This window comes from Osmerus eperlanus, chromosome 4, assembly GCF_963692335.1.
Source record: "Osmerus eperlanus chromosome 4, fOsmEpe2.1, whole genome shotgun sequence".
NCBI lineage: Eukaryota > Metazoa > Chordata > Actinopteri > Osmeriformes > Osmeridae > Osmerus > Osmerus eperlanus.
In genome coordinates, this window is record NC_085021.1 from 16,306,006 (window position 1) to 16,331,846 (window position 25,841).

Here is a 25,841-nt window from a genome sequence, read left to right on the forward strand (position 1 = left end):
CGGAAAGAGATTGGCTGAAACAGGATTACTTGAGTAATTGTCTGGAAAAAAGGAATTGTCTGAAAAAAAAAGAACATCTAACCTATTGTAGGCTACCTTTAATATTGGGATTTTCTCAAACTGCCATTGGTAACCACCTACATAGTGGGCGCGCATGAGTGCACGACGCATTCCTGCCTCACTCACATTTCCCTTCAGCAGGACGTCTTCAGTGATTTAGGGAATATTGGCGTTGAATTAGCTTGTTTAGTAATGTTTCACTCTAAATACTCCGTGCGTGACATGTCTTTTTGAGAGATGGCATTTTGTTAATGGGGAGAACGGATCGACAATTAGCCATTTCATCTTCACGTGAGACAAAGGAGGCGCGCGCTATAATGGCCAAGTACAGCTGTGGTGACAGGGTTACTGCTAGTAGACTCACCGTTCATTTTCGAAGTCACACCATGGAATTGAGGTTGACATCGCGCATAACGTTCCTCAATTTGGAATGTAAAGACTGAACTTTTGTGGACTAAGAAGCACAATTTTTAACGAGACGGGTAATTTGTATTTTTTGGAACAACCAATCGATCTAAGCACGTTTCAGGAGGTATGACTACTTCATTTTAATTATTGTCTTTACCAATACTATATCTCACGACCCCGATACACACCAGCTACATTTAACCAAAAACGTGCATCGTGATAAAGTGTTTCGCTTTTAACAACTGTTTTATGCTATACAGTTACGTTTATCCCGAGAAAAATATAATTTGTGGGAAGTTGAGTCAACGACTCAGTTTGCCACTGGCTAATCTACGTTCTAAATAATGTCAAACCATCTTGATAGTTGTATTTTTTTTCTATGTAAAATGGATGTCAGTAAGCTTCCAAATTTAGCGCTGCGGTTGGGCATATAAATCAATGTTTGATGAACGAGACGGGAAGGTTCCAAAAAGTCCTTGATTACTGAGTATTATAAGTAGCTGGATGTATAGTTTGATTGTACAAATGCCTTAGGCTACATTGCCCATGTTAATATTCCCACATAATGCAGACAAGTGCATGTCCATGTTTTTATTAATTGTCAACCTTATGAAATAGACCTCCAAACTTAAAACAACCATTTGCAGTCATATTTATTTAAATCAACCTGTTGCAGTTTAAATTAGGTACATGATTAAGTGAGTCATACATACTCAGGACCCAACTTGTAATCGTTTGCAGTTTATTACACATTAATTACCCTAACTGCACAGCCTACTGTATTGAATGGTCTTTCCTTGGCACATACAAGGGAAAATTAAGAAAACTGGAATGAATAGGCTTCTGAACAACGATATGAGACAACTACTTAATATAATAAACTGATGCATTCCTAATGTTAAGTGTGTGATTTAGGTTTGAGGATTTCATTAGTTATTTAGTCTAACAGCCAGATGATACAGGGACTCGACCAAGTAATTTATTATAGCAACTGGAAAGAAAAGGTGCTGCAGATCATTTTGCATCAGAGGTATGTATCATCTTGGGATGGTCGTTTATCACCGGCTGATCATAATTCACATGGGATGCATCAGATGAATGAGAATTTGGCTGCTGAAGGACTACCTCATCTCTCACTGGGTGAAAGTGCTTTCACGACATCTGCCTGCTTCATGTGGATGACTACGTGCCACACAAATGTAGTTCCTAACCGGTCTCTGGCTCTCCATTCTGGAGACAAGCTTTTTTTTCAATGACATGTTACTATTCTCGCTATTCTAAAAGATAGATTAGTTAAGGCCGAGAATAGAATCCACTTTGCTGCTGTTCAGCTAGTCACTCATGTGAACAATGAGCGGGTCAGGTATCTGTCGGTAACAGATCTTGCTGATGGTACAAGCCAAGAGGCCTGTTTGCTGGAAAGGACTCTCAGTAGACAGTAATTTGATAGCACTGTGTGGTTAATGACATGAGTGGAATACAGAATGGAAGTGTGAGGTGATCGAATCATATGATGTATTGTCTTCTTTTCAAAATGTGTGGTGGTACATTATGTTGCATTCACTTTTTGGAAAGGAGAGTTGAGTCACTGTAATGTTTCAGTTAGATTGAAATCTGACACAGAGTAGACAATGGTTAGGAATAACCATTGTCCACCAAAAAACACCAAAGATGCATTCTGTCAGGTGTAAGTACTCGTAGTCATGATCTGATCATGAATGATTGTATCATTGTATCTTGTATCATCAGTGTACTGTATTGCTACCGTAGAAGTATGCTTGTGGGACTTATACTATGGACATCAGTTGCTCCCCTGTAGCTGTTTACACATCATCACCGCCACATTTTGGAACCCCTCTCAAAGCAATTCACTGCACACTCAGGTACACTATTTGGGACCCCCTTTGGAGAGGCGAATAGCTAGACTTAAGAAGTGTCCACAGGGGTAAATGCAATGTGCTTGTCAATTTTTGTTGCGAGGGGGCCAGGCGGGGGGTTGCACATGGCCTCAGCTGCGGGGGGGTGCAGACTGTGCCTAGAGCCGGTGGATAGAAGCTGCGCTTTGCGCTTTTCTTTCTCCCACAGCTTTAGAGAGACCTGCACTATATTCAAGCAAGGTCCTCAGTGTATCGTGTTGATTGGGGGGAATGCACAGAGGTTGTACGTGGTTCCTGCTAAGCTTCCCAAACCGATGGTGCGGATATAGGTCAACATCACACATCCACACAGGCAAACACATTCACACACACTTCCTCTGTTCTGCTTCTCTGAACACACTGACTGACATTTTGCTAATAAGAGAGATGGGAGTGATTGAGAGATCTCTGTGTATTTGACTTTTTAGACAAGGTTTCTTTTAGATGTCACATCTCATTCAGAATGATTTAACAGTTATATTTTCAAGGATACGTCTGTGTCTGCCAATTTTCTGCCTGTTTAAAAGTCTGTGTGTCGATTTCTCTTCCTGTCCTTCAGTCCCATAACCTGTCTTTCCGTATGTTTGTCCAGGCCATATGTCTCTCAGTCTGTTCATCCTGATTTCTGTAATAGTCCTTGATGAAGTGATGCACTGTGTAGTCTCATTCTTTACTAAGCGTTGCTGACAGATTTGCAAAGCAATAAATTACTAATTCAAAGAGTAGGAGGACGTGACTAAATATAGGTTTCTTATGCAACACTCCATCTAAGGCCTTCATTTAAATTCTTATGGTAGGCTTTCACTTTGTCACTTACAATGCTGGTTTTACATTTGTTTGTTTAATAAAAGAAGCAACCTGTTGGTCAGTACTGAGCATGTTTTACATGACAGATACATCTCACCATTCTGTGTGAAATTTGACTGTCATACGGTGTTAATTTATCCAGTGGCTCACCGGATGAGTGTGTGTAGTACATAGGCTAAGGCCTTACTGTGGTGGCCTGGGTTCAAATCTGGCCTGGGCCCTTTGCTGTCATCCCATCAGTATTGTTGTCACTATGAAAATAATAAGACATTTGGAGGCAGAAATGCCACAAAAAAAGATGCACTGATGATCCTCACTAAAACATTTTGATCAATAGGCTAGACATTGAATATTTTGCATTTCTTTGCTGTTTATTTTACTTTGTGAAAATACATATTATGCCATTTTATCCTGTGCAGTTGGTAGGCGGAATGCATGTGATGAAAGTGGGACATATATACAGCAACAGGAAGTTGAGAAAATATTGATGAAGCTAGATTGTTATGAGATGATTTATGTGTGAGTTTGTGGATTTTGGCATGGGGGACGTTTGGCCTGCAGACTTGGGCTAGCTCTGTGCTGCTTTTGAAATGTCAAAGGTCAAGTATGGATTCAAGAAAAATCTGAAAGTACGAAAAAGAGAGTACAGAACAGATTAGAAAACAAATGAATCCAGTTAAAGACACTAGGTTACCAAATTTACAGCAAAGTGAGACTGATCTATGCTTGACAAATCATTTTGGTTTGTTCACAACTGTATGGATGAGTGATTATTAGAAGAATGCTAATTGTTTTAAATACTAAATAATAATACTAACAATAAAATGTAGTTCTCCTTCACAACATGTTGTGAAGGAGCTGCAACCAGAATATTTTAACAAATTGGGTTGACATCATTATGCCATGGATTCTATTTCCAATGCCCCAAAATGCCAACTTGTCATTGTTCTCATTAGGTGACACTGCTTGTCACTTAAATCAAGTTATCCCTGTCCTAAACTTCACAATGCTTTCCATAAAAAAAACACAGCTGGCCTTCTGTCTGTGCCTGAGCTTCAAGTTCTAAATTGATATCCACTGAGCTGTCTGAAATACAGGCTGAAATGCAGGGACATCATTCAAATTCATTATACTCTTTATTTTTTAAAGTTTAACTCACTAGTCCTGATCATACTTTACTGTGAATAATATACGGTATTCTGGTTATTTGTAAGCTTATATTATTTTAGTAACTTTACTGAATGTTTGTACCATCAGTCATTCATTTCTACCCTTCTGAAGCCACATAGCCATCACTGTGAGATTTGAAATCATCTTAATTTACACCAATGCTGTTGAGGATGTATGCCCTATTCAAATTGCATTCCCAAATAATACTTTCTGTTTTCCCTTGCTTAAACGTAAATATGGCAGTTATTTTCCAAACAAAAGCTAATTATTTGAGAAAATAAGATATATTTGGGCTCCTCTCCTGTGATCCACTTGCTTCTCCTGAGTTTGTTGTGATTCCAGATGCAATTTCAGTGAGAGAAATAGAGAGGAGAGGGGGCCGGATGATGGCTGTTTATCCTAGAATAATAAAGCTAGTGAAAGAGGCACTGATCCATTCTGATAGGAAGACCTGAATAGGCAATGAGCTGAAACGACTGGGATATAACACATGCTCACCATTTAGGCTAAAGGGTAAGCTGCCATGCCGCAAAGCTAGGCATTGAGTCTGGTATGTAGTGTTGCTAGTAGGGATGCGATGCCACAATTCCCATAAAAAAACGTTTGGTACAACATCCACGGTTCAATACGTACTTGTGAATAGTGTATTACTATGTTTTTTTCAGTTTTGCATTTTTTGGGCTTTTTATTTCTCTCAGCTCTGTTTGTGTGTCCATGACTCTACCAATGTTAGAAAATGTAAGTCATTATTGTCTCTCTGAAAAGTCGCAGGGACGCAACTTTCTATGACAACACAGAAGTACAATTACAATTATTTTAATGTTGCTCAAAACCCCCCCAGAGATTTCTGAAGTAGCAGAAAGTCACCAGATGTGTTGCTAGGGAAGGCAAAAAAATCTAGCGACAAAGTCGCTAAATTGGCAACACTGGAGTCTACGTGCTGAGGAAATGCCTCCCGTGAGTCCAATCATTAGGTATGCATTAAATACATTTTTGTTGTTGCTTTTAAGGAAAAGAAAGAAAGAGTAGTGCATTAAAAAACCCTCTTAAACCTCTTGTCGCCTAAGCATAGAATAACAAAAAGCACCCTGATGTGCCAAGTCATCAAGCCAAACCGAACCGAAAACCGTGGTTAAAAAAACTAGGATTTTTTTTTTACCATGGGCTACCTGTATTGTTGCATCCCTAGTTGCTAGTATACAGTATGGCCAGGTTTGGTTAACACTGCTCCGTAACCTCTTTGTACCACCATGGATCTTAGAGGAGAGTCTGGTTGGTTGACAGAGAAGCCTGGAGAGAGTTGGTCATGTTTGAGAGGCGAGAGCGATGACGTGTCACTGTCATTTCAAGTGTCCCTCCTCGGGGGTGCGGCCCAAAGCGCATCTCTCTTCGGACAACCAAACAGACAGGAAATTGAAGTGACAACAGGCTCCAGCTGCGCCAAGCATTTTACACTTCATCATGGGAGAGAACAAGCATTATAGTATTGTGTTGTCTCTTGACAGTGCTACTGTGTGCTACTGTTTTAAGGCCGTATATGACAAATTGAGAGCAGATTTTCTAACTATTGGTTTCCCATAGTGCTAAAAGATGATATTTACAAACAATAATACATCAAATGATTCTCCTCAGACATATTGCTATGGTTTTTCTACTGTGCCAATTATTGTACCACTTTTCTTTCTCTCTTTCTCTCTCTGTATTCTGTCTCTCCTCTCCCGTTTCCTCCACTCCAGGCTTCTACGTGCACTGGCTCAGCTCAGCGACTCTTCCTGGATTTGCCCCCTTCTTCCTTTCCCCTTTTCTCCCCCCTTCCTGTCATCACCATGCCGTCCTCCCACTGCGCCCATCCAAAGGAGAACGCCCATCTCCCTGTGTAGGATGCCTGCCTCGTCCTACGCCTTGTATCCCCTCCTGCCCGCCTCCACCACCACCACCTCCTCCTCGGTTGTACCTTCTCCTCTCGCCGACTACGCAGCGGCCGCCGTCGCCACGCTCCACCATGAAGGATGAGGTGACGAAGGATGACATCATCAGCACCAACGCGCTGGCTTGGCTGGTCTGCTCGGGCGTGTCCATCTTGGCCAACACCTGGGGCATCCTGAGTGTCAGCGCCAAGCAGAAGAAGTGGAAGCCCCTGGAGTTCCTCATCTGCACACTGGCCGGCACGCACATCCTGAACATGGCCATCCCGGTCACTATGTACTGTGTCATCACCCTGCGTCGGCGCCACTCCACCTATGAGTGGAACGAGGGGCTGTGCAAGGTGTTTGTGTCCACCTTCTACACCCTCACACTGGTCACCTGCTTCTCCGTCACCTCCCTGTCCTACCATCGCATGTGGATGGTGCGCTGGCCAGTCAATTACAGGTAGGAGGAAGAACTTAAGTTTACTGGGTTGCTTATGTGTTGTTTAAACGAGTCCATTAGTTGTTGCAAAGTATATGTGGATAGAAATTTGTTGAAAGCTTTAAATCAGAAATTAATTTGACAGTAAATTAATACTCTTCTTTCTCTTATTTCACTTTCTTCATTTAATACTTTTAGCATAGTATAAGCAATGGTACTCACGAACATTTTAGTAATACAAAACAGTCTAAAGTTCCAAACCACCACAACATGATATCACTGGGCCGAAATATTTGTCTCACAGTACATACACTTTTACACTACATACAAGTTTTCCAATCTGACTTTGTCCAATCCATCCACACTTCAAATCGGATTCCCATTCCATTGACTTAAATTCAGACAGAGAGAGAGTCTGCGATGCGTTTCTTGTGAAATCTCTCTGCTCTGGGCACATCTGTGTGTGTGGTTACCCAGGTAATCCCATGTGTGAGTCGCTAGACTGTGAGAGCTTCCACAACTCCAGCTCCATCTGGCCTCCAATACAGGTGGAAGTAATAGCATCCACATCGGCTCACACTGAACAACACAAGAACAATCAACTAAAGAGACTAAACTCACCTCTCCAATGTAGTGTTTTATTTATATGTTTGTGGATCTATAGCAACTGTTAAAGAAAGAGTTAAAGAACAGCTGTAGCAAAGAGTTAAAGAGCAGCTGTCTTCTTTAATGAGATGTTACTTATGAATGTTATTTATGCCTATGCAGATATACAGCATTTTGTATGCACTTACCAGTTCAATCCCCAATAAACTTTCAACAGATCCCTGATGAGAGTTAACAAGGCCAACCTTTTAGCTTAATTAAATAATATAAACTTTTCCTGTTTGGCCAATATATCATTTACCCATTTAATTATTATGCATCTCAAGCCCTTTGTTCTGTCTAATACTGACTATCTAAATGTGATATTTTGCAATCAATATGCAATATGCAAGCCCATCTAGTCAGAGATTAAAGTGAAAACAACATATTATGTCTTTGTTATCAACATTTTTGGACAATTAACAATTGTCCTTAATTGTCATTGGTCTCATCCTTGTTCTTATATTACCTTAATACAGCATGTATTCAGCTTTATATTCTCCATTTAATCTATATTCATCCGAAGTGTGTATGGCTGTCTCCTTACCATGATGTTAGCATACACTGAAGGCCTGATTTATGAGTTTTGCCCTTGTACTCGAAACAAATGCTTCAACATCTGTTCTCATCAGCAACTGCTCAAAGTCTCTCAGGAGCAGACTCCCTCACCCCTCCTTATCTGGTAATAGATTCAAGCAGCTCTGTGACGTAAATCTCTCTCACCTCAGGCAATTTCAGGAAAGGCTAGCGCTCTGACTCGAAACAACAAAGAGACCTACTTCTCTGCACAAAGACCAAAATGCAAAAGTGGGGGACAGGGCTGTTACCACCTATTGATCGTTTCTCTAGTCCCTGCCCATGTCACCTGAGTCATTCCTTCCATGTATGTTTTTTAAATTCAGTGAGCTCTGTATTATTTTCCATGGAAACAGGATAACGTCTTGCTGTCAAGCCAATTCAGTGTATGTGAAGATGTTAATGAACAGAGAGGGAGAAGGGGGAGGGGTGGCAGGCAAGGATGGCTTAGCTTCGTTGACCTCCTAAGGGAGACAGCTTCGGTTTTCCGTCAGGGCCCTAATGGACAGTCACAAAACACATGTGAGTCTGGTTGTAGGAGGGTCTGGTAGTGGAGGGTATTACACTTGACCATTTTGATGCTCATTGGAAATACCACCACATGCTTTCATACATACAGTCTAAGGTGGTTGTACCTCTGGTTTCTAAATATATTATTGTTATGTCTGAGGAATATCATTTTTGCATGGTAAATTGGTGTAATTGTGCAGCATCTTGGATCAAGGAAAGCTTCTTGTCTACACACAAGTTTCTGAAAAGGAAAACACCCCTTACGCCTACAGTATTTTTAGATGTGTGATGTCACGTAGAAAGCACCGTGCCGCCAGAGGACACAAACACATTCAGCAAATTGCTTGGCTATAACAATTACTCAAAGGTGAGAGGGACACAGATCTCCTTCACCAAAATAGACCTAAGTGACAAAGAGACCGCAGGGCATGAAAGCGATCTAGACAATCTTAAAACCATTGATTTCCTCCTACTCTCGTTACATCCATTCGAATGATATTAAGATGTTTTTGTTCAATCAGATTCCCAAATTGATTTAGACTGAATATGTTCTCGCTCAGCTCATGGTCTCTTATATGTCTATTTAACACAGTCCCTCTGATGCACCATGTCAATTGTGGAGGTTTATGTTTACGGTTTTATTGTTTTCATAATAGGGGCAAAATTCACAGTTCCTCTATACCTTTCTGTTTGGCACAGAAAGTCTGAAGACATTTCCTGCCCCTACAGTCTAACCTCCTTCTTTGCAAAAGTGCGCTCTATTAATATGACGCGAATCCTCTGTCTCTATTTCTCTTGCTCCATACCTCAGGTTGAGTAACACCAAAAAACAGGCGGTCCACACAGTGATGGGCATCTGGATGGTCTCCTTCATCCTGTCTACACTGCCTGCTGTGGGCTGGCATGACACCAACGAACGCTTCTATGCCAAGGACTGCCGCTTCATTGTGACAGAGATCGGCCTGGGCTTCGGCGTGTGCTTCTTGCTGCTGATTGGCGGCAGTGTGGCCATGGGGGTCATCTGCATCGGCATAGCCCTCTTCCAGACCTTTTCTATCCAGGCAGGCCATAACGCAGACAAGAACAAATTCAATGTGCCAACCATTGTGGTGGAGGACGCCCAAGGGAAGAGGAGGTCATCCATTGATGGCTCGGAGCCCCTCAAGACGTCGTTACAAATCACATACCTGATCAGTGGCATTGTCTTCATCTATGACTTTCTCACTGGGTTCCCCATTTTGGTAAGTTGAATTAGTGAGTTATACCTGGCTAAATGCAATGCATGTATGTATTTTATGAGTGGTAGTTGATTTCTGAGGAAGGTGTTACTAAAAACCTTGTAGGTAACACTCTAGTAGACGTGTTCTTTAATGTGGTCCCTTGGAAAGACAATATCAAAAACACACAAGCCTCAATTGGTGCATATAAAAGTGTGCTGTGTGCTTTCAAACACACGTACTATATAAAGTACTCAAGAGGCTTCCACAGAAACAGCTCATGTCAACTGCAAGATTGAAATATTTATGTATTCAGTTGTGTTCTCATGACTTTAGTTGGCACTGACAAACTAGGCTAAGGCTGTGTCACATTTTCCTCCCTCAAGTGCATATGTTGAGGCCTAAATTTCTCCTGCATGCTGCTAAGAATGTGGTGAATCTCCTTAAATGTTGATGCAGTGTACCGTACAATATCTACCCTTCTTTCTTTCCTTAGCCTCCCTCCCTTATGGTGGTGGGGGCCATGTTGTGTGGCAGCTCTCTCTGCACTTTTGAGTTGGAAAGAGAGGATGGGGAATGAGGAGGAAGCACTTGAGTCAGCAGTGGAGATAATCAGACACAGAGCATGCTCATTGTGCGCCACTGTCAAACAAATGCAAGAAGGGAAGGAGAAAACGTAGTCGTCATTTTTAATTAGTGTGCTAATGTTCCCTGTAGAGGCTCCTATAAAGCTATTTTATTATTTAAATGAACTTTAATGTTTCCCATCTCATCTGGGGCTGTAAGTAGGTCAGGCTGGGAGGACCCTGTGTGCGCTTACAAGATGTGTGAATGTTGAGTGTATCTGTGTGTGTCTCTGTGTGTGTGTGTCATCTATGCTCCAGTGCCCTTCAAGAGCTATTCCCAAACATCACAGTGTGTAAAGGGTGTACTGTGTGTGTATATGTGTGTGTGTACTGCGTAGCAATAAACTTCTCCTCATTCTTTCATTCCTGACTATAGGAAGAATGATGTTGCCATGAAAGCACGGCTGCAGCACTGCCAGGGAAACAGCTGCATGTCATAATCACTGTCTGCTGACATTAATGTTAATGAAAAGATGTAAAGCACACAACACTTCTTATTGGAAAGTGATACGTTCATCCAAGGAAGTGTTCTATGTCCCGTGCCATGTCCGCTCCGGGCGCTTTCAACAAAGGAACAACAGTGGACCCTATCAATGTACTCCTGCTTGCTCTGCAATGACCTTGAATTGTGTCAGAGTGTTTGCTGTTCACGCCCTTTAGAACTACATTATGGAAGGAGTGTCGAACATGCAGAGATCCAAGGCCAAGTCAGCCATGAACTAACCTGAATGCACGTTGTGGAGAACAACAGCTGCTGTTCAGATCATTTGATTAGCTGCAGTCGACTTACACTGGATCCATATTCAGAGTTGGTTATTATGGAGGACAGGTGATGCTCCATATGCTAGTTGTCTTTATTTTTACTGTCCATGACTGCATCCAGACTGAGAAATTATACATGGGAACAATATATTAACTGGTTGAGTGAACCGTTTTGCCTGGCTGATTTTAATAAGTTTTAGTGGCCAACAGCATAGCAGAAACCATGGAGCTGCAGATTTACAACCATGCAGACAGGATGACAAACTATTGCCAACAGACCCATAGTCCAATTCCCTTGTGGTTGTGCTGTGAGGTAGTGACCAAAGAGCTAGGTGCTAGTCTGGACTCCAGGAAAGACCCATCTTTAAGAGAGTGGATGGAGGCGTAGGGAGCTATTTTCCCTCTCCTCAGTATTCAGGTTGCCAGCTCCTGTCAGGTTCTCATTCATTTTTCAGTGAATCGTTTCTTGGGGTTGTCATGCAGACATGAGTCGGTGTTGAGCTCTGAGCTCGCCTTGCCCAGCTGTGTGTCGAAGCTTTCTGGAAGCTGGAAAGTGGTGTTAGGGATGAGACCTCGTTCTAACCTGGTTTTGACTGAGTCATTGTATTCGATATTGTGAGTCTGTTTATGTGTGTAAACCACTCATTAGACCAATCATTTGAACAATAATGTAGTTTTCATGTTTACATTACACAGACATATGACAATAAAACCACCACTAATATATATTGAGATATTCTTGTCACCCTTAGCAGCTGTGGGTAGTAGTCAAGTGATCATTCAAATTTACCAAGCAATTAGAAAATTGATCAAACTGAGATTTTTGTGATCCATTAGAGTGGTTCCAGTTGGGTGTCTTCCTCCAGGATGTCACAGTGCATTGTTGTTAGTGGTTTACTTAGGGTGTTAGATTCACAGATGGAGATCAAAGCGTGTCATTAATCCTGTGTGGTTATAAAGCAGGATTACTAAACCATGACAAATTCTCCTGTCTTGTGGCACAACAGTTGGTACAGGTGAGTTAATCCCATTTTCCATGAACTGACAGATTTGAAATGGTAACTGTTCAGCCTGAATATGAATAGAAAGGAACTCAGATACACTCTAATCTACCATAGTATTGAAGAGTGTGTGTGTGTGCTTGTGTGTTCATCATGTGCATGCATACATGTGATTTAACCATTAATCTAAGAATTTTCAATATCTGTGCCTCTCCATTTTTAGACTACCAGAATGATCCCCATTCAACTTTCCCATTAACTCACTGACTATACCCTGAGGGAGAATGGGTATAGGGACACATAGAGAGAGAGAGGCATAGAGAGATAGAGAGACAGAGAGAGAGACAGAGACAGAGATAGAATCAGAGAGAGAAGGTAAACCAAGCGAGTAAACCAGTTGTTCATGTCCAGCTGTGGTAACATCGATAAGAGACCACTTTCTTTACTCTAACCTATTGATTTATTTCCGTGGCTGTGGGAACTATAATGAACACTTTATAACTCGACGGTTTGCTGTGTTGACCTTGAATGCGGCCCACCAGCATTATTCCCCATGACACTGTAGATCCATATATCATACATAGACATCTATCCTTCCCACACACAACTTGTGATCATACACACATTGACAGTTAAGTAACAGCCTAAATGCGTTCTGAGTAACCATAAAATGTAATTTTGATTGATATATGTATCTCTTGTTATTCAGAGCTTTACTGTGGGTAATATATTTACCTACATATTGAACCCCTGACTGACTCGAGTGTGTGTGTGCAACAAAAAGCATTAAAATGATTAAGGCAAATTATATTTCCAGTTTGGTAACTGAAGCAGGACAAATCTCCTGCCACTGCCTTATGACCTGTAGTAATGAGCTATTTAAATGCATGGGCAGCTATACCACATTCATCCTTTTCACTTAAAAGGATTTACAGAGTATATTCCTAACCCTGTATGTCATTTTATTCTATAGAATGGTTCAAGGGTACAGTGGTTTATTTTTTCTTTCTAGGCTTTAAAAAGCCACACTTTCAATTATTCACTGGAGCTCAAACATAACAGCTATCATTACAGACTAGCGTGATGGATGGTTTGTTTGAGAGGTTCATATTGGACTGTATACTGGTTGGCTCTGTAACCAGTGACACAGTGTGATTCACTACATAGGCTTTATCAACCATGTATTTAGACTGGTTGTGCTTTGATTACTGTTCTATGCCAACATCTATTAAGTCTCTAATAGCCATATTTGATGAAGACTCATCCTGATCATTTCCTGATGATCCCACGTGGTTGGACTAGGTGATTCACGGATGTCAATGTATATTACTAAATGTCGAGCATTATCACATATACTTCATGAAGTATATGAGATACTACTTAATGACATATCCCTCATGCTGCTCTAACTGAAGTTCACAGGGGAAACCTGGAGAGGTGACCTTCTGTCTAGATAATGAGTGGGATCCATCAGTTTGATGAAAGTGTCAGGACCCAAAGTAAGCGAGCACTCACACAGACATGGTAGGATACTTAAGTACTTGCGCCCAAGGTAATGTACTGAGGACATAGCACTTTAATGTTCCTGGAATTGTGTATGTAGACAAACAAACCAGTTTAATGTCAATTGGGATTACAGGCGCAGCAGAGTCGGTTGTCAAATAATATCCATGTTCCAGTTCAAACCACTGGGAAGGGGGAACCAGTTCTTGTCTTCTATAGGTGTTTCATGTAACTACTGTAGTGTTTACATGTACAACACATGAACATGCATTTTTACACCCTAGCATCAGCTAGACATTTATGTTTGGAGATAATTGGGAAACACTGAATTGATACCCATTAAAAAATGGCTGAAAATCATTAGAGATTAATTACAATAATAAATGGGCTCATTAAAATAGACTGTCTGGATATTCTGATCATGGTAATTGGAGGATGTGTATGGCTACTGGTATTAGATACCAGGGGGAAGTGTGGCCCGCATGAGCATCTTTGTACATCGTAAGTTCAATAGCAGTCAGTGTAGTTGTTCAGTGTTAATCATTGATTGAAACGCATTGTTATTAATACCATGTACGTAATGTAGAAGGAAACATGTATCAATGGGCCTCACATGAATCATGCATTGCCAACCCTCTCCTCTTCTCCCAGGTGGTGAGTTTTGCCAGTCTGAAGTATGATCGCTCCTACAACTGGATGGTGCTGTGTGTGCTCTGGTGCTCCATCGCCCAGTCCATCCTACTGCCCATGTTCCTGTGGGCTTGTGACCGCTATCGCGCTGATGTGCGCATGGTCTGGGAGAAGTGTGTGGCCATCATGTCCAATGACGACGTGGATGAAGGTAAATGTCCAGTAAGCCATCTCGATCCTCACCCCTGACCTCACACTCATAAAGACATGAGGATGGTTTAGGTTTCAGTAAGAAGGGAGGTTATTTAGGGTAGAAGTAAAGGTGGAGGTCTACATAACTTTATGCTAGGGAGTTTGAGCATGAGTTACATTTGCAAAGGGTAGAGGTCTCCAGCCTTGGTCCTAGAGAGCTGCAGGAACTTGTGGCTTGTGCTGCATCTAAAACTTTATTGATAAAGGTCTGATTTACTACATTGTCAACAATGTATGCCATGGCTACACCTTTCCCTGATAGCAACTGAAATTGTCGATTAGATATTTTAAAGTGGAAATCACTGGATCTAGAGGGTTCTCCAGGAGCAGAGTTTGATACCTTGTTTTGGAAGGTGTCATTCTGTACATATGTAGTGTGTTAGCTGTTCAAACATCTATTGATTCGTAAATGTATGCTTGAATTGGGGTCCTTTTATGATTGGACAATTTGTCTGACTTATCATGTGACCTATCATGTGACCTTGTAGTAGAGAAGAAAGGAAGTGGTAAAATACATTATGAGTGTCTGTTGTTTGCACAGGATGGTTATACATCCAGTTACATCTACAATACATTATAAGCTAAACTATAAATTGGTACATCTCATACAGTAAGTGCTTTATTTTACTATGCTACTGAACTGAAGGTAGGACACAAAATAGGATATTGCTGGAAAAGCACATTCTTTCCCTGCAGCCTTTTTACTTTGTTTCACTTCAGTGCATTTAAACTGGGCAATCTTCCTCTGGAATGCCCACAACAAGAGAATATGCTGAAATAAATAGGAAATACTTAAAAATGTTTTGAGCCAAACTGATACTGTTACAACTGAAGTAGAACAAAAAGGCATTATAAAGATTACATGATGGTCATATTTCCTTTTAATTACAAGGTTACGTTGCTCAAGTTTCTGTATACATTCAGTAAGTATCCTAAATCTGCAGTTAACATCAAAAGTGATCATTCAAAATTATGAGTTACTTTCTCCCTCAACTATTTTAGAATGTGTTCTATGTTGGAATAGTAATACAAACATATAATAATGGAGAAAAAGTATACCATATGGTATTTTTACGTAATTTACTCATCCGCTTTTAAGAATGCATATCTCCCTAATATTGAATGTAGATTTGTAAAATATATATACATAATCTTCAGAAAGTGATTCAAAATGATATAATAAACAGACACTTCCACAAATGTTGGTCCCAAAATTAGGTCACATGATAATGAAATAGCCCCCATTACATGCACATGAATTTGAATGGTATCAGTTAAATTTGACTCAAGAAAGTTACGTTTTACTCTATATAATCACTATTTCAAATGTAAGCAATGAGAACCAACTCTGAGTTGAACCTTTTTGTGTTGCCTGTATAAACTCAACCTGGACCCCCCTCCTCCCCCTGTTCCTAACCTTCCACACCTCTTGATGCGCTCCTTTTTTAATCCATGGGTATTTTCTGCTGTTAAACATAAGCCAAAAACAACCTAAAACATTATATAATCTGTGTGATTTTTAATGTGTCCAGTTCTCTGCTTCTTTCCAGAGGGCTTGCCTTGTATAACACAGCTCAGTTGTATGTATGAGGGTTGTTTCTTGTTTCCAAAGCTACTGACTTGCATGCTAAGCTGCCTGTGCAAATAGCTAATTTCATCCTACATCCTTCTGGCCAAAATTTGCCTTAAGATCAGCATTTTACACCCATCTCCAATTGATCTCTAATTGAAGCCAATATTTTGGATCTGAACTTTACTTATCCAGTCTTCTGTAAAATGACTCTTGAATAATTTCTATAATTTACTCTATATGGTTCCCACTAAGCCTCAGTAGTTTTAGAGATTCATAACTTTTTGGACTCTGAATTTAGAAGCTTCATTACAGTTATTTATTTATTTTGTAGTTCGACTGCAATTTTGATAATATCCCAAATTTACTAGTGGACCCCAAAAAACAAAGAGAAAGATTGAATTTATCTCTCTTATCTTCTCGTCTGTCTGTCTGTCTGTGTATTTGAGTACGTTGATCTTAATCCTGACGCGTATGCTTTTCTGCGTTTGCAGAAAACAGCCAAGATGGAGGAATTCATGCCGACTTAATATATGACAGACCATATGACTATAGCTCCGTGCCTGAAATCGTGACGGTAGACCGTATTGCCAAGTACGAATTCTCAACTTTAGAAAGGGGGGTCCCGCAAGGGTATCCATTGAGGGACCTACAGGAAGATAAAATGCAGTATTTGCAGGTATATTTTTATTGATTTTTATTTATTACCTAATAAATTTATCTACTTTCAGTGATACTTCATATACAGATGATAATGTGCATGGTGATTAGGGTACAGTATTTAAGCTTGATTAATCTTGCTGGAGTACGTTAACCTTTTTTAACTATGACATTTTATATATTCAGAGATTACATTGGAAAAAGTGGCTCAAACAAACGTCTCAAACTATTATTCTGGCTGACTTATGTTTGGCAAATATGACCATCAGTAGTTTTCACCTTCATTTTAGATGTGCATTATAAATGTTTCAACGTTTACAATAATATGCAGGTCTCACATGGATTATCAACCTATTTAAATTCCAAAACATTTAGTAAATATAATACATCTTGAACAGAATTAACATACTTTTGTGTGAAATATAATATTTTTTTTGCTATCCTACATATTGTAACTTTGACTGAAACATTCAGGGAACCCAGGAAAAATGCTAACCAGTACGCAAAAACCTATTCGATCCTCCAAGCCAGTCAGTTGTAGAGCTGTGAAATGCTCCTCTTTGATCTTATATTAACCCCAAGCTTATCTCCTAACATGCAGTTTTCCAGGGCTAATAATTTTGAACAAACTTGGAACACTCATTGAACATATTGAAAGTATGAAAGCAGAAAATGTGTTGTTGACAATAAGTCCTGGAAGACTGAATGTGGAGACATGACAACCTAAGAATGAACATATCCTCACCAGACACTCTCCTGACTTATGATCACCCCCTGACAAACATTGTACCACTGTTTCATCTTTGTCCCATACTACTGCTTAAGAATGACCCTATTGGATTCAGTCAGTACAGCACATAAAAGAACAGCAAGATAGAATATACATGGTATATAACACATAATAGAACATGTAGTGGTTACATAAATATTAATACATTTTCATTCATATAAGAAAGCCCTTAACTGGACCGTTATACTTATTGGCACATGTATTTGATAAATTATATAATGTGGTGTCACATATAGGTTAGGTATTTTTGCCATCTCACATCAGACAAACTCATTAAGCTTTCTTACATGATCTCAATGCAATTTGATCGTTGGACAGTTTTTGAAACAGAGATGTATACAGTAGCTCTCATTTCACTACATTGTTTCATTGCTCCATTATGAGTCACATGTGTATTGCATCTGACCTAATGTGTTTGTAGAGAGCAGGTATACGTATTAAGTGTCAATCCATATTTCATCATGGTCTTAACAAAAAAAATGCATTTGTGGCTACAACTTAAAGCATGCAGAAAATGAATCTATAACTAGCTAATATATAATATGATTTGTAATAGAAAGTACTGATTCTGCAAGAATAGTTCTCAAGTGGCATATAAAAAAAAACACTGCCATCAAGTTTGCCATGTTGTCTTGGATTCCCATCCTCTCCCCTCCATTTGTCATATCTGATCCTTTTTATGCTTTGCTGCCCTCTGCTGTTTTACCCTTTCACTCAACGCTACTGTATAGTCTGCTGTCTCATTTCTGCTTTTACCTAAAGCCACCACTGGGGGGCACTCTGATATCAGTATTTTACTTGATACTTCGTTGACAAATCCTGTCTCTCTTGCATAGTCCTCAGAACAATGTGGAATGTGAGTATCAATTTGGGGAATATAACCTATGCCAATAATTAATAACTTAGCTGTCATGATAGTCTTACCAAATTACAATAGATTAGTGACTGCGTTCATCTCAAAGTGAGACTGACCAGTGAATTGAAAAGTAGAGAAACATTTTCTTTTAATGTAAATATTGGATGAAAATATTGTAATATTGTAATGACAAACTTTGTAATTGTATTGCCTAAAATTTATATTATTTAGGTCTTATGTTGGCTTTATGTTGTAGACCTGTTTTATCATATTCTGTCATTTCATTTTATTTTAGGGTATATTATTACAAGCCAGTCATAACTTTCTAAATGGATGTGTATGAACTTTGTTTTGCACCAGGTGCCCCCTACAAGAAGATACTCCCACGACGAAACCGACATGTGGACCAGCGGCCAGATCCCCTCCTACCTGCATCGCTGGGGCTCCACCGAGGACATCATGGGGAGCCCCCACTACAGCTCCAGCTTGCCGCGCCACGAGAGGCGCAGGAGCAGCCTGGTCTCCTACCACGAGGAGAGCCACCAGCACCGCAAACGCCGGCGCTCCGAGGATAGCGTGCACTCCCTCAAGCACCTCCCACGGGTGGTCAGCGGCAGCGGGGAATGCTACGAGGACAACTTGAAGTGTTTCAGCCGCGATGAGGTGATCAATTTCATAGATGAGACACCGCTGCCCAGCCCCATGAGAAGCCCGCGCCGCACCTCCACCATCTCACTCATCCCAGACGTTTATGAGCATCACGCGGTCCTGTTTCCTCATTTCCCACTAACAGACTTTGAGCGCGAGCCGCAGGCCCTGCGCCGGTTGTCAGAGCACAGCAGGAGTGGGAGCCGAGGTGGGTCACCCGATGGGTCACCCAGGCGGGACAGAGGAGAAGTTTCTGGGGCCTGTGGCACGGGAAAAAGCTGCCGCGAGCACAGGCGGGAAGGCAAGCGTCATAGTGAACTGGTCCCACCTGGACAAATCCAGCAGCCAGGGGAGCCCTCCACTCACAGGCCCAGCAGGACAGGTCATGGGGCTGGGCCTGTGGCTGGGGCTGCCTGGGGGGACCAAAAACACCTGAGTAAAGCAGAGAGTAAAGGAAGCACAAATAGCTTTTTAAGTTCACCTTCTGCATCATCCTCGGGTTATATTACATTTCACTCGGATTCCATAGGCTCCACCACCTAGGAAACATTATTATCATTATTATCAGTACTATTATTGTCATTAAAGAATTATGGTACCAAGCAATTAGGGAGGTGGACAGATAAATTAAGCCTAACTGTATAATGGTTATTTTGTACTGTACCACTATTCTATTTTACTATATACCACTGTATCCCTAAAATTGAACTTTTACTCTGATATTACTGACCATGAAGATTTTGACAGGTGGCCTACCGTGGCTTTAGTAGGTGGGGCTAGTACATGAATCAGCTGTTTTTCAGAGCACAGATCCACTTACAAAACATCTCTTTTAATGTAATCCATATTTCACTCATGTTTTTGCTGTTTGATGTAGTTTTCTATCTTCACAAAGGAATGGGGGAACATTGATATTTTGTTATTTTTTTGCACTTGATGACTCCAAATCTTATTGTAAAAGCAGTGTTTTATCTAATGGGTGAGTGTTTTATCTAATGGGTGCATGTCTTTTAATCACTCTCCATTGCGGAGACAGAAACCAGAAGAGAGCCAAAACTGCCATGACTCAAGTTGCAGCTATGAAGGACAGAAAATATGTCAGATTTTGATCTCAATATAACAGAATAAATTTAATGTAGTCTTTATCTACTCAGTTCCACAGTTACAAAGAAAGATAAAGTTCCATAAACACTTTGTATGAATATTACCAACATATCCAATACTGAGATACACAGATATTATGATGATTTGTTACATAAACTCCATAAACTCTTTGTGAGGAGATTTCCAACATATTCATACTGACTATACGGACATTATTACAACTGTTTGTCTAATTCAAGTGCATAGCCTTAGTTTTTGGGCATTGTTGTCTATCTATGAAAGCCCTTTCACACTTATGAAAAGCTAATGCCAGTGCAGGTCCTGTATATATGGAAGACAAAGTTACATTGGATGTATGGCTTGGTGTTCTTTAATTAAAGCATTAACTGGAATATTCAGAAATGACAGAATTCATTCAACATTTTAAGACTTTCATCACACTTACAGCCATGCACACATTATAAAACATGCATCAGCCATGAACAGTAGCTTATCTCACCAATGGTGCTTGATCTTGGCAGCTGAGCACGGGTTGGGATGTACATAGTTATGTGAGAGTGTTGCTAAAAGTCAACTCAAAGAGTGATTCAATAGCCTCCATGTTTGCTCCCATCCCTTATCACCACTGAGTACAGGTTGAAGACACGTTGTTTATGTTGGTTTATATCAGCCTGCAACCCTCTTGCTAATTCAGATAAGAGCTGATGAACAGATGAGACAAGCTCTACAGTGATTTAAATTGGTCACATGTTTAAAGTTGATCTTGTCACATTGAGATCAACTTGGAATAAAAAATGTAATCTCCAGCCTATAGTTTTTTGTTTGTTTCTTTTCTATGCTTGCAATAATATTGTGAGTATAGGAAACACATTTGACTAGATATAAATAGGCTAAGAGAAGGCAAATGGAAAACCATATAAAAGGCAAATTTGTTATTGGCCCATGGTAACCAAGTCTTCCTCATGCTTTATGTTCCACTAACTGTGAGTTAGTGGGAAAGTTTTTTCCCTCATTTACTCTATAACTGCCCACTGAATCAAAGGCTACATTGTTGCTAGACCCATATTATGAATGTATTCACACAAAAAACATTTGCAAATAAATTACAGTGAGCATAGTAGGCTCATAAATGCAACTTGAAACCTACCCTGCACCTTTGATAAAGCCTTATTTGATATTATTTAGTGATAGTTCAGTCCATTAAACAATGACTTTACATGTCTTCTTTTGCCAATATATACATTCAATTAAAAAGTATATATATTTAACGTATTGGTGCACCTTTCATCCTGCTTTTCCCTGTTCAATAGCATACCACATTGAAAATATATTTTCTATTTCCCCTGTCGGATTTTGCTACGTCATTGCCTTTTTGGCATTTAGTTTTATTCTGTGTTTACAAGTCTAAACAGATTCTAATTTTGTAACATATCCTTCTTTGTTCAAACTTATGACAGTCTAAATTATGAGCAATGTTTGGTGTTTCTTTGTTGCTCAGATAATGGTTTTGTTAAAAAGATAAAAAGAATTTGCATTGGATGACAATTCCTTAGTTTAAAGTTGTTAAAAGTGTATTTGAGTTTGTATAAAACAGGACTGATAATATTTCCCCGGCGTGTAGCCTATTAGGTTACCGTTTGAAGGTGCACAACTACAGAATTTGATCCATGACTCAATTTGATTATGTTCACACTTTTTTGATCATTTGAAATATGATTATGTAAGAACCAGAAAAAATAAACTGATGTTTCGGGATATGTGTCTTGAGCTGTGTCATTTAGTTTGACTTCTTCAGAGTCTTCAGTAGCAGACATACAGATGAGATGCATCATTCGTTCTCATAATAGGCAGCCAAGCAGCAGTTAACCATCTGATGTAAATTTCAGCGACCATTTACGCAGGTGTTTTAACGGTTGAAAGCCTGACTCTGCAGATCCTATAGCCTATTGGACCGGGTTTTGTCTTTTCCGAGAATGTCCACACTTTGTCCGGAGTTACCCGCAGTCAGTGAGCCACGACATAGCTCTTTATTCCGGTTCTAAAAGTGATTCCACGGTGTGGTGTTGCAGTGCAGCGACCTGGATCACATTTAGTCATTTACATTTACATTCCATGGATCACATGGTATATACACCCTTTGAAACAATTATATGCCTGATTATGTGACATTTTTGTTGATAAATCAAGCGTTTCGCACCATTAAAAACATTGTTAAGTTTGATTCCAGTCAATAGCCTTTGCCTTCAGCAAAAACGCTACAGTCCGCATGATACTAAGCGATAGGTTAAAATCCGTTGTGTTTCTGTGCCCTTCAGCCATTTTCAGTCAATGGCCTTCAGCCTCAGTCATTGGCATTCGGCTACTTTTTACGTATTATTGGCAAAACTGTAGACTGCTTAATTAGCCTATCATTAAATTAAAAACTTGGAAATGTCCCACCTGGAAAAAAACGATCGGACGGCTCGAATCTCTCTTACAGAAAGCTGAAAGGATCAGTCGACACGGGACTTGCTTCTTCGAAGCCTAAGATACACGGCTTCCTCTTAAGAGCGCTTGACTGGACACAGTCTAATGCAAATTATGTATTATCTCCCTCTCTTAAGTTTTCAGCTCTAATGCACCGCCTTTATGGTGCAAACCAAACTAGCTTACTTAAACAACACCGAGGAGTTCATAGAAATTCTTAAAGAGTTTAAGGCCATTCAATGTACAAGTCACGTGGTTTTCCTTTTCTTCAAAAAACAAACTCAAGAGCTCTGGCAGCTTTCTTGATATTGTGTTCGATTCACTAAAAGAGCATCTTTGATTTTGTGGTATGTGATAGCTGCTAGGACCTAAGAGACGTTTACGGGCTGTCCTCATAGCTTTTACGGATAGCCTGCACACATCTCATAGGCTCCATGTAAAGTGAACCTTCTGTAAACCGTGAGCTTTGCACAAATCTTGAACGAGGCGTTGTCTTACATTCCCTTTTTTCTTACATATTGCTTGAGAGGCACCCTCTTCCTCTCTCCATCCCAATGTCTTTACAAGGCCCCAGCACGCAACGGGCCGCCAATACCATGTGAAAGAACGGTGGGCGTTTCCACAATTCTCCTCGCTGCAAGGTGCCATCCTCTCCACAGACTCTGCATGAAAAGAGAGCCACTTTATGACAGTGATGCCAAACACTGGAAACCCAAGGTAATTTAACGGAATCCAAAAATAAAAATATCAGACATTCACTTGCACCCTGCGAAAAGCATGAAGTCATTCAAAGTAGCCTAAGTCATGCACCACTTGAAGGGTCAATATCTCATTTCATGTAAATATTTGATAGGTCTAAATTACAATTTTGTTAAATCAATAGCCTATGCAGTCACTTCTCATTCTGAACAGAAAATGTGGATAATTTGCACAAACAAATATTTAATCTAATCTGTAGAATCCTCCCAAACCGCTGATACCCAAAAAGGGAACATGTTGTGAGTGTAGGCCTACATAATTAGTACCAGAAAATTACACAGTTGTTTAACAAGAGACTAATTTGCGCGCTGCTGTTTCGGCACTAATGCGTAACCGGAGAAGAATAGGTAGAATAACACGTCAGGACAAGCGCCTGGGGCAGTTCGCAACCCTACAGACGTGGATGTGTGGTCTCAACGATGTCTTTGCAAAATGGCTGATTGTACATTGTATATACATGCACATGATTCTCAATATCCAAAAGGCTACAACCGTCAAAATTTAGACTTTATATAGGCCTAGCATATATAGGCTATACCTAACCTGGAATTACGCAAATGATGAAAGAAACTCAGCCAAGGAGCACCAGAGAGCAGTTAGGCTACTGTCCCAGAATAATGATGCATATTGAGACCTGATTAAACAATGTGTGTACCCATGTTTGCGCTGCTATGTGTTATTTTTTATAAACAGACTGGTTTGTCTTTATCTTACACCGTATTGTTCTTGTCAGGAGGAATGAGTGTTACAAGATCAGATTGTTTACACCCAGATTTACCCCCACACCATCCCCTGAAACATTTTTTGCTTGACCAAACATTATTTCAAACATTTATTGATAAAATAGAACATTTATTTTGTACATCAGGTAAAATAAAACAGTTAAATCTGCAGTCCAATAGATATAGCCTAACTGAAACACTATTGTCTAGTCGACGTTAAACTTTCTACCAAGGACGCCAAATGTTTTGTAAGAGTATTCCAACTACTTCATTACACTGAACGATAGGATGATCTTTATTATTTGGACGTGAACTACAGCTTTTATTGTCTTGGGTAGTTTTTATGTGTGCTGTACCAATTACTTGACTAGCCCCTGAAGATAGTTCTCCAGGTATTCCATTCGATTGAGAGTGAGACACTCGGGACGTCCTACTTAAACTGTTGGGTTTCAATGATCGGACACAGCGGGCGAGGGGAACAGTAGACCGTGCCTTGTTCGCTTCAGCGGCATGTTTTTGCGTTGTTGCCTCTGGTGCTGTACGTGTGGGGTAGTCGCTGTCCACGGTGCTGGAGTTGAGCGCCTGTTCCCCGGTGCATAGCAGGTTGCTTGAAAGATGCGCCAGTACACTCAAACGACTGCTCCCATTAGAGTTGTCTGCCATCAACATGTATTGATTAACGCCCGCTAGACAATTCCGGAAGCCTGCTTGATAGTCAGAGATCTCAGAGTTTGTGGAAGAGCCTGAAAAATATGTACGTAGGACTTATATAAAACTTTGCGCCAAGTGTAGACATGTGCATACAATGCAGGGGTTATATAAATAGCGTTTTCAGTTCATTGCTGGCTAGTTTTGATAAAAATAATAGGATGAAATAGGTCTACGTCCATTGCCCAGGCCGACTATATAACAACTTGGACAATATGAAAGTGACGTGAAATAACTTACCATTCTGAATCTTTTGTAGATTTCTCAGATGCCTCACGGTTAGTTCTAAGATGTCTGCTTTCTCCAGCTTGCGTTTTCGAATCTTAAAAACGTAAGAGACATTTAGAGTTTTTTTTTTTAGCATTTATGCAGATACCTTAATTTTGATGTAGACCAAATTATATTCATGTCATCAAACTTACATTGTTGGTGTAGTAGTTCTCCAGTAGATATTTTAATTGATCTAAGCATTTGTTTATGCGAGCCCTCCTTTTCTTCTCCATAAGAGGTTTGGACACCTGTTGAAATTGAGAGGATATACCTTTTAAAGGCTACGTATACTTTCTGGATAGCTAAATATACTGATACGAGATGTCTAATTTCCCATGCCTCACTTATTGTAAGGTATACAGGCCTACATACCTTTTTCGCAGTTATTATTTTAGCCTTAATGCAGTCGGATGTCGCCACCATTCTTGAATTGAACCTGAGCTGAGCTTGGTTACTATTATATCTTCTCCCGACGAGTAATGGCATTCTGGCTTGCGACCCGATTTATATAGCGACACCCACTTAACATCTCAATGGAACAAGTGTAGTGTCAGCCACTTTGCGCTCAAAGAAATAGGCTCACAGCGCCATCCATGTCTCCCTTTTTGAAGCAAATAAAGCCATGTCTCTTACTATGAAGATAATTTCGAAAAATCTCACAGTTTATGAAAATAGAGCTACAGTTAATTGAATTTGGTAGGCTAATCATGTTCATGGTAATGGCATGTTTACGTCCAGAAACTGTTTGGTAAAATATAAAGATATTATATTGGCAAAAGTATATTTGCAACGTGGAATATAGTCTTTTTTGCAAACCAAATTTGTTTAATCAAATTCCGATCATAATTCAGATGTT

The 25,841-nt window shown here is 40.1% G+C and overlaps 2 protein-coding genes across 4 annotated transcripts; one reads left to right on the forward strand and one right to left on the reverse strand.

Moving 5' to 3' along the window:
* The first annotated feature begins 68 nt into the window (after positions 1–68).
* LOC134019041 (probable G-protein coupled receptor 153) lies at positions 69–21,815 on the forward strand. 3 transcript variants are annotated; one of them, XM_062459535.1, is made up of 7 exons: positions 69–592; positions 6,098–6,731; positions 9,253–9,682; positions 14,202–14,391; positions 15,983–16,012; positions 18,289–18,308; positions 18,669–21,815. In XM_062459535.1, exons 2-7 carry the CDS (start codon positions 6,364–6,366, stop codon positions 19,497–19,499), a joined length of 1,869 nt encoding a protein of 622 aa, XP_062315519.1. In that variant the 5' UTR covers positions 69–592; positions 6,098–6,363; the 3' UTR covers positions 19,500–21,815. The 3 variants fall into 3 exon arrangements, with proteins under 3 accessions (XP_062315519.1, XP_062315518.1, XP_062315520.1); XM_062459534.1 differs by lacking the exons at positions 15,983–16,012; positions 18,289–18,308 and adding an exon at positions 16,497–16,681; XM_062459536.1 differs by lacking the exon at positions 15,983–16,012.
* On the reverse strand, positions 20,556–25,447 carry her3 (hairy-related 3). The gene is made up of 5 exons (XM_062460523.1): positions 25,358–25,447; positions 25,138–25,233; positions 24,956–25,037; positions 24,442–24,750; positions 20,556–20,581 (listed from the first exon to the last, which is right to left on the reverse strand). The coding sequence occupies exons 1-5, from the start codon at positions 25,406–25,408 to the stop codon at positions 20,556–20,558; spliced, it is 564 nt and encodes a 187-aa protein (XP_062316507.1). The 5' UTR covers positions 25,409–25,447.
* Between the last annotated feature and the right edge of the window lie 394 nt (positions 25,448–25,841).